This window comes from Pleurodeles waltl, chromosome 5 (genome assembly GCF_031143425.1).
Source record: "Pleurodeles waltl isolate 20211129_DDA chromosome 5, aPleWal1.hap1.20221129, whole genome shotgun sequence".
Lineage (NCBI taxonomy): Eukaryota > Metazoa > Chordata > Amphibia > Caudata > Salamandridae > Pleurodeles > Pleurodeles waltl.
In genome coordinates, this window is record NC_090444.1 from 1,807,014,647 (window position 1) to 1,807,030,086 (window position 15,440).

The 15,440-nt window shown below is 45.1% G+C and overlaps 1 protein-coding gene across 4 annotated transcripts in view; it reads left to right on the forward strand.

Annotated features, from left to right (window-relative positions):
* The window catches only part of TMEM63B (transmembrane protein 63B), a 241,945-nt gene extending 235,888 nt beyond the window's left edge, over window positions 1-6,057 (forward strand). For 3 of the 4 annotated variants that reach the window (XM_069236286.1, XM_069236282.1, XM_069236284.1), the window contains 2 exons: window positions 1,852-1,932; window positions 4,369-6,057. In XM_069236286.1, the coding sequence (XP_069092387.1) occupies window positions 1,852-1,932; window positions 4,369-4,545 (258 nt within the window). In that variant the 3' untranslated portion in view covers window positions 4,546-6,057. The remainder of the gene's footprint in view (window positions 1-1,851; window positions 1,933-4,368) is intronic. The other variant, XM_069236285.1, reaches the window with a different exon arrangement.
* Window positions 6,058-15,440: the final 9,383 nt, after the last annotated feature.

Sequence of the window (15,440 nt, forward strand, 5' to 3'; positions counted from 1 at the left end):
TTGCCTCACACAGAAGAGAGTGTATTTAATTGACATTGCAGCCCTCAACTGGGTGCCATTGTGCTTTACAAGAAAAACAATCCTGTGACAGCAGGAAATCTCTTTACACTGAAACTGAAGAAAGACTAAACTATTCCTACAAAAAGCTTATCCAGAAGGGAGTAGAGTAGGACAACAGATGAGGAGAACAGAATGAACAGACTGGAACAATGTGGAAGAGTTGAGAGGAAGGTTACAAGAGCAGAAACAAGGGGGAGAGATTTGAGAGAATTCAGAGTAGACCAGGGGTTCTTAGCCTGTGGTCCGGGGACCCCTGGGAGTCCGCGAAGCCTAGGGTGTCCGCGACAGCTCAGAAAATGAAAGGATATTAAGAGATTTATAAAGTTTATATACATAAAGAAGAAAAATCTAAAACTGAAAATTGTAAAACAAACGTTTTGTAGACATGAAGGAATATGAAACTGGATTAAAAATTAAGTTAGTATCCTCACATTTATTCATGAGAGCAGAGCAAGTGCATCAAACAGAATATAGCACGGTGATTGAACTTAAAAAAACTCCAACATTCAGATTAAAATAAAATACAAATAAAAAATATATTCGTTAATTAAATAAAATATTTAATCATCTGTGTATTTGAATCAGGAATGCTTGTTTCTGTATTTCTTATGCATTGTTTTGTGGCTCAAATTATCGAAAATGCTGAGGCTGGGGTCTCCAGCTTCCAGTAACGACTCGGTGGGGGTCCCCAGATTCCATAATGATTCAGTGAGGGCCCCCGGGTTCAAGTAATGGTTAAGTGGGGGGTCCACAAAAGTAAAAAAAAAAAAAGTTAAGAACCACTGGCGTAGACCAACACTGAAATGAAAGAATAGAGGATGGGGAGACAGGGTGGGTTGAGGGGTGACCATAAAGAGAAGAGATAAATAAGGGATAGGCGGATAAGCCTATGGTAAGAAATGTGAGGAAGAGCTGAAGCAGATGTTTGATGCGGAGGGAAGAATTGTATAGAAGGAGAATCAAGAACGTAGACAATGAAAAATATGCCGGCTAATGGTTACGTACCAAGATAGAGCTTACACAGGTGGGTTTAAAAATGTTGCTGAATTGCAGAAAGTCTGATTTGGCAGAGGTCTTGAGCTACTGTGATGTGTCTTTTTACATTCCACAATATACAATGTCAGTGTGCAAACACATTTCCACCTACCTTGCAACAGGGAATGATCCTTCCCTGCCTTTTAGAATGCAAATCACAGAAAATGTGCAGAACATAAGTGACAGTTTAGCACAGAATTTGGTCTCTGGGAGTCTGCACCAGAAATAAAGAAAGTTAACAGAGTCCTGCATTCGACCTAACACATTGATGTTTATCGAACGATGCACTCAAGCCCTTTTATTTCTCAGACCACAGTTATGTTAATATGCATCATGACCTTTGACACATGTAATATTATCAAGCATATTTAGAGAACTTGCTTACTTACAACAGCTTCGCCTTTTGCCGCCTCAGCATCAGACATTGCAACCCCAGCTCACCCCTCCTCTGTGGCATCCTCTGAATAACTCATTGGTCAGTCTTTGCAGAACATGCATTACCTATTGCAATAAGGTCTTGACTCGTGGCAGCCCCAGAGATACCACTTGGAGTTAAGTGTGTCTTGAAAAATGGCTCTGTTCAGTTCCAGTGGATCTTAAAGCAGCTAAGTGGTGTGTCATACTTTCCAGACTAACAGGTTGAGTACAAAGCCCTGTTACACCTACAGATTAAATCTTCAGCGTAATGTTATGGAGTAGCCACAGCCCACTTGTGACTCGTGTTTATATGAATTTTGCCACTTTCTCTTTCTACAGATCGACCACACTGAGAGAGACGTGGTGGAAGGCACGCAAAATGGACGCCCGGCTTCTAACATCTCGGGTCCAAAATCAGCGGTGAGTTTACTGACCAGAGTATCTCTTTTTATGGCAGCGTTTAGTCGTAGGACAGTAACCTACGCCATGGCAGCTGAGTGAGAGCAAGTTAAGGGATTTAAGCAAAACAGGGGCAGACTTGACACCAAAGAAGGGTTTAATGGGGAAGCGGGGCGTGGACTAAGGCAGGGAGTCTTCAGCCAGAAAGCAGGGGGGCGCTCTAGTCTGGAAGAGCCACAGACTGGGGCTTACAAACAATGAGATGGATTGAGCAGCCATTCACTGGGAGCGTGCGTAGATACTCCGGTCTTCCCTAAACATTTGGAAACCAGCATGGAACGATAACACGCTGGAGGAGTGAAACGAGACACAAGTGTAGAAACAATGGCAAAGTCTCAATGAGTTAGGGACTCAGTGAGTGTAAACGTGTTGAGTACACATTAATTCTTAGTTTTGACATAAGTATTCATTTTCTCAGGTAGACTTACTCTAGTTAAAACATTAATCTGAGAGGCAAATCTCCTATTAAAATAAACTTATAAAGTGTTATGGTCTGATGTATAGTCCATCCTTCTCATCTAATTTGTTTCCTTCCCCTCTCCGTCTGTGTTTAAACGACGCCGCAGAGCATCAGATATATGAAAACATCCGCAGGCCTAATTACCCCTTTTATTCTACCTGGTGGTGCCTGCGGGGCCTTCAGCCAGAGCCATAGGTCACTGTGCTTTGGAAAATGAAGGAGTCCACACCCTCCTTTATGGGTGTGTCTTTTGAGAACATTTTTTGTTTATTCACCTAATAAAAAATCAGTACCAGGCTAAATCCCACTTGTGCTTGCTATTTTACCGATCACGTCAGTAACGTGAGGTTCTCATGCTAGCCTCACATTGTGAAAGAGTTTTGGTCTCCGTAGAGATTGGGATGTTAAAATGGGTTCCTTGTGCAGGTTGACATGGCACGACTCTGCCTTGGGCACCATTTGGTTGAGATAAAGGTAATGGCAGATTTACACTACAGACCATTGTAGTGAAGCATTCCACCCCTACAAGGATTTATCATGATGATTTAAAGAGCCGCATCTCAACAGTCTGCCTAAAATAAGACTAGGCATAAGTCGGGTGTGGGGTTTCCCAAAGCGCGGCATACAGAAGAGTCATTTAACGGCAACAGAGGTGTTCTAGGCATGTGTGAATATAGGCTGATGGACGCTGGGTTAGGCTAGGAAGTGTTTCCCTACGGACCGCAGTCACACTGATTATTCACACTGATTATTCACACTGATATTGCAAGCAGGTCACTGAAGCAGAATAGGCCACTAGAGCAGAACAGCTCACCGTGCCTCTTACCAGCCCTCGGTCAATCCACAGTTGCATTGAAGAAGCCAAAATATGTTGGGCAAGGATTGGTGTGCTCGAGGCCAGGAAACACAGCCTCTGTGTTGACTAGAGTAACACACTACCATTGGTTAAGGGCGCTCGCTCTGTCAGTTTTTTTTATATACTCAGGGTTCTGCTCAACAGAGCCGTATGGGAAACTTGGGCCAACTGTGTCTCAGTTGCATCGGGAATCGGTATTGGGCGGTTTGTGGTATGAAACTGGTTACAGCAGATCGTGCGGCGTTAGACAAGGGATAAAACTAAGAATATGTTGTATTGGATTCTCCTATTAAAGTAGAGTGTTCAGAAACTAGAACTTTATGAAGAAAGCTCAAGTGGACTACCAGTCAGGGAGTACCTCTCACAATCATAGATGCCAGGGGTTCACAATGTGTATTTTATGAATATCTTCGACTGATGAGAATGCCTTCTTGTCCCCTTATGCAGTAGCTTTCATTGGCCAAGATGCCAAGAGAGACTGATGTGTGTCTTCTTGTTCTGTTATGCTGTAGACTACCCTAAGTTGCTATTGGTTACTGATGTGTATGTCTTCTTGTCTCACAGTACGCACCATTATCTTAGAGGATGTTCCTGATGGCTATGTCTTCTTGCTTTCTCAGATGCTAATACTTACTGTAGCCTTATGGCCCTCTGCCGTGGGCTGTACCAGTTTTCAAAGGCCCTAAACATGCGTTATTGGCCTCAGCCGCAGGAAAGGGCCTGTAACACAAGGGAGAGAGCCTTTAGCAACTGGTTATCACCTCAGACAGAAGCACTATAAGGCTATTCGAATATTCCATCAATTGAGGGTAGAATGTTCTACATTAAAAAGGGAAAAACAGAAAGACAAAAATTGAAATGTTGGAGCAAAAGGCTTATACCAGCCATTTTTAGCCCTGAGCCCTCCATTGTCTCCAGTTGAGTTCCCAACTTTCCAATGTGCTGATGCTGTGTATGTTCTCTTCCATCATTACACAGGACCCTTCACTGTGTAAGATGCCGTTAGTTACTTAGGGTTTTGTCTTCTTGGTTTGTCATGTAGTGCACTTCACTCTTTAAGATGCCTTGTTTTCCCCTACAGCAGAAGTACATTGCACAGGTGCTGCAGGACTCGCCTGTGGAGGGTGAGGCTGCCAACCACGGCGAGAACGAAGAACAGGGCTCCCAGGATGAAGAACTCATCAACCCAGATAACATAAATGAAGCGGACTACCAGTCGTGCGAGGACAGCCTGATACAGAATGAAATACACCAATAGCGGGAAGAGGGGAGGTATGTGGGGCACGAGACAGAAGGCCAGGCAGGAGGACGGGCTCAGTCGCGGAACAGATGGAGGCCCTACGTACTACAGCTGCAGCATCCAAGGGAGACAACAGGAGAGGGTGACACACCTTCTAGACTGGCCTGTGTTGTACTGAAGGATGGTACTTTCCCCTTTGCCCCTCTTCCTCCATCCCTTTCTCAACTCCCTGTGTGCTTATCCATCTGTGTACGGAACTGACATAGAACTGAACTACTGAGAACTGGAAATTCAAAGGAAAAGTCTTCAATGGTTGCTGCTGAATCGTGTAACGAGAGTACAGGCTGCTTTCACAGACATTTAGTTCCTTTTTTCATAATCCAGCTCCCTTCAACCACTCCACCCTTGATGTCACAGTGAGAAGGGGGAGGGGTAGAGATTCTTCACAATCTCCAGCTGTACACTACACACCCTCTCTACTTCCTCCCCTGATCTCAGAATCACCTTTCTACTTTAATGACTACTTACTAGATGAAAGAAAATCGGAACAACAAAAAAAAAAAAAAAAAAAAGCTATGGGAACATTGTTGGGAGAAAGGCAAAAAAACCTGCTGCTTTAGTGATCTCTATGAACTCTTCACCTGAGCGGCTGTAACAGGTTTACAGCACGTGTCTCCTGCAGGACCCCGCCCGCCGTGCCTGATGGATGCCCTGGTGGGACTGCTCCCCGCGTACTCGTTCCCTGCGGTGTGATCGTCTATGGTTGCAGGCTTCCACCTTTTGTGGCTGCCTCCAGGATGGTGTCATGTAGCCTAACCACAGCAGATATAGCTCACTGTACGTTAGCTGGCATTGTCTCAGCTCCTAGTCCTCACACCACGTGTTTCATTGCATAAAATGTCTTGAGCAACAATGAATGGAGGCAGAAGCAGCTACCTGTATATACAGCTTGTGATATGTGGGGAGGAGTGAGTTATTTTGATTTCCGGCCTAGGGCGGCTTCTGAATTCCTGCACTATCTGACCCCCAGGGGCGAACCTGGTCTTTCTGTGCCCGGATAATATCTTCTTAATATTAGGTCATACATTCACAGGGGACTTTTGGTTTAGCCAGCATGCTTCCAAGCATGTTGATCGTATTGTGTCTTTTTTTTCTGTTGCGCTCAGGGGGACCAGAACTAGGCGTAACAAAACCAAATGAATCCAAAGTGGGTCAGGACACTTTAAACGCACTGGTTTGTAGGGTGATAGAGCAAGGTGATTGAGGCAGAGTTTCTCAGACTTCCTGTGATGAATTATGTCTGTCCAGACTAGGCCTTGTTTGTTTTGTACTGTAACAATGAATGCCGAGCGGGCGCTGCCCTCCAGTGCAGGGAGATCGCTGCAGGCACAGCAGAATGGACAGGTATCTGTGAGAAAGTAAGGAGAGGAGACACTTTCTTATGTCATTTAATGTTTGACCTCATTATTACAGTCTAACAGCATTAAAAGCAAATGTGGGCACTCCTCAAATAAACTTTTACTAGCTCTCTGTCTGTCCATGAATTTCTTATATTAAAGCTCATTCTCTGAAATGTTAAATGCAGCAGGATACTCCTGTTGGCTGTTGTTCCCTGCCCTAGTTCTTTGTTCTCGGTCTTAAAAGATAAATTCTAAATGAAGGCAGACTGGAGTTCCTTTGAATCGTACAACTTAGAGATCCAGAGGAGTTACATATAAAACCTGTCAAATGACATTCAGACACTGAAAAAAATGAAGATATTGAAATTGAGGCCTAAAACAGGAAGACGAAGGTAAGGCCCAAAAAATGAAGACCTTTTTATTTTTAATATGGTTTGTTTTCGGGTTGCATTGTAATCCATGTATCTCTGTTTCATCTTAAGGGGGTAGGAACACTGGGCCCAATATGCGGTGGCACAAGCGAAAGACCATTCCTTGAAGGAGATGGGGTTTTCAGAAGAACAAACATTCTGAAGTAGTCAAGAAGGCAAAAGATGCTCGGGTACAACTTGAAAGCTCATATGCAGAGGACTCAATTTAGATGGAGAATGAACTGACAAAACATTTCTGCAAGAAAACAATTTTGATACCAAACAAGCTTAAACCTGAGTATTTCCGGATGGCAGCATGCCCGCCCAATGAGGTCGAAATCCAAAGCTAAGGAGTCTTCCTCAATGTCAAAAGAAACAGAAGAGAAAAGGAGCCTTCTACATCAAATTCAAAAGATATCAGTGTGGACAACCCTTTAGACTCAAATGTGAAGAAAAATCAAGATTGAAGGAAACCTAAAGAAAGACACCCTACCACCTAAGAAGAAGTGTGTAATGACGGTCAATGGCAAAACGAAGCAACAGGGTCTGGAAGCAGAAATGGCTGCAGAGGAAGGAGATTGAAGACTTGAGCACATTTAAAATTCCCTTCGAGTTTCCCATTAGTAAGAGCCAGAAGGAAAAACCTTGAGGAGAGAATTGTATACCTCTAATAAATCCTGAGCCTTTGGAAGAGCAACAATAATACAGCCAGGCCAGATACGTCAACAGGACACAGATCAGAAGACTACACAAGCAGGGTGCATCTGCTGGATCACCTCAGGAAGAAGTAGACCCATTCACTTTTACAGCATCTTCACCGGATGGTCTGTCGATACACGATTCTCTAATAAAGACAGCAGCCAATGCGTATGGGGTACAGCTTGAGGAATAACAAGAGGAGAGTCTTGTTTCCTCCTTGACACTACATCGACTACAGAGGAAAAATCAGGTTGTGCAGATGTTGCGCAGTGTGCTCCTATAGCATACTGAAGCAGTTACTCAAAAATGTAATGCATCTTCTTAAGATTCCATATATATGAAATAAAATGCCCCCGCTGACTCTTCAAATAGTTCCTACAGTCTGTAAGAAGGTAAATGCTCTTACATCTTTGCGGCTGTCAACAAAACAGATAAGAGGCAGGATGCTGTTGGGAAGAGGATGGAATATGCAGCATCCACATAATGGAGAATAGTAAACTCCCCATGCACTGCTCGGCTAATACAGTCCCCAGCAATTGGATGAAGGAGAAATGCTCTTGCTTTTTCAGCCGATACCTTAAAAAGAGACATCAATAGCCAATACATGGTTAAAATCATCCTTAGTTACTGTTAGCAGGTAACTATGTTTGGGGACAACTTTGTGAGAATATCCCTGGCTCAGAAAATCAGACTTGAGGACAGAGGTCCCGGCAAAAATATCATCAATATACATTTTACAGATGATAACATGTTTGGCAGGGAAATCGATGAATCACTTGAACAAAAGGAAAAGGGTAACAATAAAGCAAGTGCCACAGGAGCCCTGCAAGCAAGAGATAGCTTCAGGAGGGGAACGTCAAACATCAGAACAGCCCATGGACATCCACACTTTCAACACCACCAGTACCAAACTAATCAGACAACATCATGAAAACACAATAAAACATCTCAGATTGGTAAAAGACCAGACAAACCAGGTAATCCTTTAGAGCCAGAGGAAGAGATAACACCTCAAGGGGTTCTGCCCAAGCCAATAAATGACTGAATATTGGAGGAGCTCCGATACAAAACACTAGTTGGGGGCTGACTGGAGAAATAAGAACAAATAATGTCCAACAAGTTAGAATTTAATAGAATGAAACAATGGTTTCTGATGGATACCTCTAACTGCAAATTTCTCACCTTTAGAATATTCTCCAGGAGCCAGACTATACCCGCAGGTATTTCCTAGCAGTACTCCTATTTGCCACCTGGTGGAGCTGTGCGGCTCCACACTGGCTCCGTACCACCTAGAAGTGATGGAGGAGAGCCACATATAAACCTCTGCGCACCGTCAGTTCCTTTCTTTCTGTGCTTTCGAACTCCGATCCGGAGCTCTGCTCCCACTTTTCTCTGCTTTCTGATTAAACCCCAAAACGAAATCCAAGGTGTACAGGAATGATGTCCACTCCTAAAACTGCAAGTTTCAAACCATGCACCCATATGAGGTGTGTCTTTGGTGTTTCTCTTAGGTCACAGCTCAGAGGTAGTGCAATGAGTGTGCCCATGTGAATCCCAAAGTAATCCTGGACCAAAAAGTGAATCTGTACATCAACAACACAAGAAGACGTTGATTTCTTCTAAAAAAAAAAAAAAAAAATCCTACTCCAGAAAGTCTGGTTGTTCACTCTCCCACCAGCAAGGTGAACTCCAAATCATTCCCTATGACTACCACAGATAGGAAGTCTAAGAAGATTGAGGCGTTTGGAAAATAAATGTTTTCTTCTGCCAGCCTAGCATTAAGGTCAGTCAATGCGGTTGTTTACTGGGCTGACAGACACACATCCACTGGGACCTGTCCAGGGAGATTTTGTCAGTTGCCTCCAAGCTGCTTTAGCTTGCCATTAGTGGCACACAACCACCCTGTGGGAGGCAAGATCCACTACCTATATCCGTGTTGGGGATCCATAACATCCAACAGATGGGTCCCCAAAATCGTTCAGCATGGCTGTGCCCTTCCATTTATTTCTTCCCTGCCACACCTTCATCCACACATCAGAGAGGCTCTCAGATGAGCACCTGACCATTTTTATGCAAGAGGTGCAAACTTCACTGTCCAAAGAAGCCATTAAGAGGATCCTGGACTCAGAAATATGGATGTATTGTTAATGTTGCTATTTCCTCATGCCGATGACGGATGGTGGCTTCCACCTATATTAGATCTACATCCCATGAAGATGTTCCTGCTGAAGGATAAAGTCAAAATGTACTAATTTCCCTGTATTCTATCCAGGATGCAAATGACTGGATCATATTCTTGGACCTGTAGGACCCTTATTTTCATATATGCGTCCTACAGTCCCACAGACAATACCTGCGGTTCAAGTTAGGCCAAGAACATTTTCAGTTTGCCATGCTGCCTTTTGGCCTCATCAGAGCCACTTGGTATTCACAAAAGTGATGGTGGTGGTAGCTGCCCCTCTTTGGAGGTTGGGGTACCAGTTGTCTCCTACCTCAATGACTGGCTCTTGAAGGCAGGTTCCCCGCAGTCAGTTGTGGACCACTTCCAGACATTGAGAACCACCTAGCATTGATGGTGTTCTCGATCACCGAACCAGAGTTGCACCTGACACCTTTGCAGAGGCTTCCTTTCATAGGAGCTCTCTTGGACACAGTACAAAGTTCAGGACCTTCCCTCCACTGCTACAAGTCCAGGGCATTCAGGATCTGATCCCGATGTTTCATCCTCAGTCCTGGATCTCAGAGAGAGCAGTTCTGAGGCTCCTGGACCTTTTAGCCTCTTGCATACTCCTTTTTAATTATGCCATATAGCATATGTGCGCTGTGCAATGAAATCTTAAGTTCCAATGGATCCAGTACCAAATAAACCTGTCAGATGCCATTCAGATTTCAGAGGAGACTATGCATGATCTTCAGTGGTGACTGATTCATCGCAGTTGGACCTACGACAGAACCTTCGACCTTCCCCACCCAGAGCTGACTGCGGTGATCAATGCCTAGCTGCTGGGATGGACAGGCCATCTGAAGGAGGTGGGGATCATGGAACTCAGTGGTTTCTGGCAGAATCCAGCTCCACATCAATCTGTTGGAGTTGTGGGCCTTTTGTCTGGCGTAAAAGAAATCCATGCCATCTATCGAAGGGAGACTGGTGCAGGTTGTCAGAAATAAAACCACTACCATATAGTACTACAACAAGCATGACTGAGTGGTGTCCTGTGCCAAGAGGCAGTGTGCTTCGCAATTTGCCTGGAGCATCAAGGCATTTCCCTGGTCATGAACTACCTGGCGGGATCTTTGAACATCAGGATGGACAATCTCAAGCGCCGGTGTCTGGTGGGCCACAAATGGTGTCTGTACTAAGTGGTGGAGCATGGCACCTTCCAGCAGTAGGCAGAGCCCTGAATAGATCTTTCTGTCATTGTAAAAAATGCACCGTGCCAACAGTTTTGTACATTGGAGTTTCAGCTCAGAGACTTGCTAGGGAATGCATTCAGGCTGGAACACGGGACTCCTGTACACCTTCCCGCCCCGCCTGCCCTGACTTCAGAAAAAGATCAGGAATGTCTGGGCTCAAGTCATCCTAAGGGTCCCAGGCTGGATGAGGAGAGTGAGGTACCTGGAGCTTCTGGCCGTGAGCATCTGTCCTCCAATCAGGGGTCCGCTTCGGGAGGATCTTCTACCAAAGCAGCGGGGTAGGGTGCTTCACCCCAGACTACACAATATACACCTCCATGCGTGGAGAATGAGTGCTGGTGGTATTTGACCATGTTTGATGCTCCACTCAATACAGTAAAGCGGATTTTTTTATTGTTTATTTTGTCTGTGGCCCAGTGAGGCCTTGCAGACAGCAAGGTGGAAGGTTGGCCCTTTTGGATTTTTGCATTTACCGGACCAATCGTTCTTGTTTTAATCACCTGTTGTGATGTGGTGTATTAAAGATAAACACACACACATTCCCTCCAAAGTCAAAAGGTGTGACTCCTTCCCACGTTGGACAATTCATAACTCTCCCAGCACCCTTTGCCACTCTTCACCTCTCAAAAGAAGAGGAGAGACTCATCAGTTGGACCCCAATAGAGGTTTAACCTTTTACATTGATTGTACCAAGGGCCATCGGGTGAACGATCAACTTGCCATGCACTGGCTAACAAGCAGCCTCTGGGTGGACTGAATGCATATTCCAGCAGGTCAAAGGCTGCCGCTACAGTGTTGGCACACAGACTGCTTGTCCTTGGCATCTGACAGTAGTGATGCGGGTGTCAGGGTGCATGTTCATGAAGCACTACTGACTTGACATCAAGATCCATTGGGAAGGGTATTTTGCCCATTTGGTCCTATAAGACTTTTTGGCCTGAGTCCACGGCACAGACCCTCTCACTTAGGGAGGTACTACTTTGATATCTAGTCTAAAAGGTCAGAAATCTGTTGTTGGAAGTATTCATCAGAGGAACAAGTTACTTACCTTGGGTAATGCTCTTTCTGGTGGATACACTATCTAACTACAGATTCCACTCTGCCCTCACACCTCGCCATTCTTTGGAGTGGCCCCTTTTTATCATCTGAAAAGGTTCCAGGTTAGATCTCCGGGCTGTTATTGACAATTGTGAATGCTCTGCATCTTTGGGCATGGAATGTCTCAAGTAATAAACTGACATGACGCAGGGGTGGTGCTTATAAACGGCTTCACTCTGTCACTTCGGGCGTCATACATAGCCACCTAGTGGAGTGCAAGAGTACTGCTAAAAAAACAAAACACCTGGTCCAGTCTGGAGCCTGGCAAGTATTCTAAAGGCGAGGAATCTGTAGTTCGCTTGAGTATTCACCAGAAAAAAGTGTTACCAAAGTTAAGTAATGTATTCTAATGTATCAACATGTAGAAAATGCCTCTCAACAAATGACCAAAAAGATATAGATAGATAGATAGATAGATAGATAGACGATCATATTGCAGTTCTACAGCGAGAAGCAGAGTATCTGCTAATCAGTAGCACAATAAGAAAATGCCAGAACAAGTGTGCAGCAAGGAAATCTATTTAGTTGTTTCTCACTACCAAAACAGGATTTCACCTTATGCCCAGTTCTAAATTTAACATACGTGAACAGATTCATGAAGCACAAAAAATCAAAAAGACTAGAATATAGGAGGATATAACAAAACTAGAAGACAGAGAGATTACTTGGCAACCATAGACCCCCAAGGACTCCTACTTCTAATGAATAAGGAACATCGCAGATACCTCTGGTTTGTTATACGGGTTTGCACTGAGAATTCAAGGTCTTGACATTTGAAGTCAGCACAAATAGTGTTCACAACATTTGTTTGAGAGCAGCACAGTGTCATGCCCAGTGTTCCATTTCTGTCCTTCCCCAGATGAATAGATAGTGAAGGGAATCTTGTTTCAGCGAAGGGATACCAGCATAAACATGGAAATGCAGACACTGTTGAGTGTTGGAATGCACAGTCATTATGAAAAAATATATCCTGAATCCTTTCTCAACTGAAGGCATTCCTTGCGTCTGAATTAAACACAGTGAAGGAAAAAAGCCCTTTCCAAATAATTGGAAGTAAGGAAAAGGTTCACCTTTATCAGATGTCACAGTCAGTATGTTACTATTACATGTCATGCATTACAAAAACAAACAGTTACCACGCGTCTTTTACAATGCATGGCTGTTTTCAACACATGCATTTAGAAGAACCTAGGTAAGTATCTAGTAACATACAGTTTAGGGGTGGACCAAGGTAAAGGGTGGGAAGGGCTTTAGGGGTGGATAGAGGTAAAGGGAAATAAGGGCTTTTTAGGGTTTGGTCTGGGTAGAAGTAAAGGAAAGAATGGGTTTTAGGCCTCTGGAGTGAGTGGACATAAAGGGAGGTAAGGGTGTTTTTAGGGTTCAGGGGATGGTAGAGGTAAAAGGGGAGTATGCAGTTTTTAAGGCTCATGGGTGTGGGTGGAGGTAAAGGGTGGAAGTGGTTCAGAAAAAAGGCGAGCTTGGGGTTTCCCCTTAAAGTGCAGTTTGGGGGCTTCCCCCCAAAACATATATATATATATATATATATGTTCAATGGCATGTGTAGCTGCAGATACACATGCTTTGCACATCCCGCCATCTAGTGTTGGGCTCGGAGTGTTACAAGTTGTTTTTCTTCGAAGAAGACTTTTCGAGTCACAAGATCGAGGGACTCCTCCCCTTTCGGCTCCATTGCGCATGGGCGTCGACTCCATCTTAGATTGTTTTCTTTCCGCCATCGGGTTCGGACGTGTTCCTTTTCGCTCCGTGTTTCAGTTCGGAAAGTTAGTGAAAATCTCAGAAAATTCGACTGTATTGTTTGCGTTCGGTATCGGGTTAGTTACAACAGATCGACACCGAATTTGGAAGAGCTCCGGTGGCCTTTCGAGGTTTTCGATTCCCCGGCGGGGCCTGGTCGGCCCGACCACGTGAGTCTTCAAGGCTAATGGAACGGACCCCATTCCGCTTCTGCCCCGAATGTCACAACAAGTATCCTTATACAGATCAGCATCTGGTCTGTAATTTGTGTTTGTCTCCAGAACACAAGGAGGATACTTGTAAGGCCTGTCGAGCGTTTCGGTCCAGAAAGACCTTAAGGGACCGAAGAGCAAGAAGACTACAGATGGCGTCGGTGCCGACAGGACAAAAACAGATGGAAGAAGAATAGGAAGCCTTCTCCATCGAGGATTCGGACTCGGAAGAGGTCGATCCTGAACAGACGCCGAACACCGTGAGTAAGACGTCGATACACAAAACTCACACAAAGACCACAAAAGCCCAGGGGACGCCACCGCCGGCAGGCCATGGCTTAACCCGAAAAATAGGTGACCGAGCATCGGCACCGAAAAAGGGCATGCATGTGTCGAAGTCATCCGACTCCAGTCGAGATACTGGCACAGAGCAGACTCGACACCGAGTCGGAGCAATTTCGGCACTGAGAGATCACTACGCCGAAGAGCAAAAAAGTGGCGTCAGAACCAAAAAAGGCAGCCAAAAAGGTTTTGGTACCGAAACATTCGGCCTCGGAACCGAAAACAAGTTCCTACACAGAGGAACAAGGCCTGTCCTCACAAATGCAAACACATAGATTTGGACAGGAACTAGAGACAATGGAGCCAGATTACACCCAAAGAAGGCTCCACATCCAAAAAGAAACGGGGAAGATCAGTACTCTCCCTCCGATTCGGATTAAACGAAAACTTGCCTTCCAAGAGAAAGACAAGCAGCCACAGGCAAAGGTGGCTAAACAAGTAACCCCGCCACCATCTCTACATCGCTCTCCACAGCCATCACAGGTAGCCACTCCACCAATGAAGCAATCCCCAACTCATACAGGGATGAGTCAGGATGATCCAGACGCGTGGGATCTTTATGATGCGGCAGTGTCAGATAACAGTCCCGACTGTTATCCAGCCAGACCGTCACCACCTGAGGACTCTACCGCCTACACACAGGTGGTGTCAAGGACAGCGGCGTTTCATAATGTTAGCCTGCATACGGAGCCAATTGAAGACGACTTTCTATTTAACACACTGTCGTCCACACATAGCCAGTACCAGAGCCTCCCCATGCTACCTGGAATGCTAAAACACTCCAAACAAGTGTTGGAAGAACCTGTCAAAGGAAGGGCAATAACTCCAAGGGTGGAGAAAAAATATAAACCGCCACCAACAGACCCTGTGTACATCACACAACAGTTAACACCAGACTCAGTGGTAGTAGGTGCAGCACGCAAGAGGGCAAACTCACACACCTCAGGAGATGCACCACCTCCAGACAAGGAGAGTCGTAAGTTCGATGCGGCTGGAAAAAGAGTGGCGGCACAAGCAGCCAACCAATGGCGCATTGCCAACTCACAGGCCTTGTTGGCGAGATATGACAGGGCTCATTGGGACGAAATGCAACATTTTATAGAACATTTGCCCAAGGAGTTCCAAAAAAGAGTGCAACAAGTGGTAGAGGAAGGACAGAGTATCTCGAACAATCAGATACGGTCAGCAATGGATGCAGCAGACACAGCTGCTAGGACTGTCAATACAGCAGTAACAATACGGAGACATGCATGGCTGCGTACATCTGGATTCAAGCCGTGAATACAACAAGTCGTGCTGAATATGCCATTTAACGGACAGCAGTTGTTTGGGCCGGAGGTGGACACTGCTATCGAAAAACTTTAAAAAGACACTGATACGGCCAAAGCCATGGTCGCACTCTACTCCCCACAGAGCAGAGGCACATTTCGAAGATCACAATTTCGAGGGGGGTTTCGAGGACAAAGCACTGAACCCACAACCTCACAAACAAGGCCCACTTATCAGAGCCAATACCAGCGGGGAACTTTTCGGGGACAATATAGAGGGGGACAGTTCCCAAAGAGTAGAAGGAAGTTCCAAAG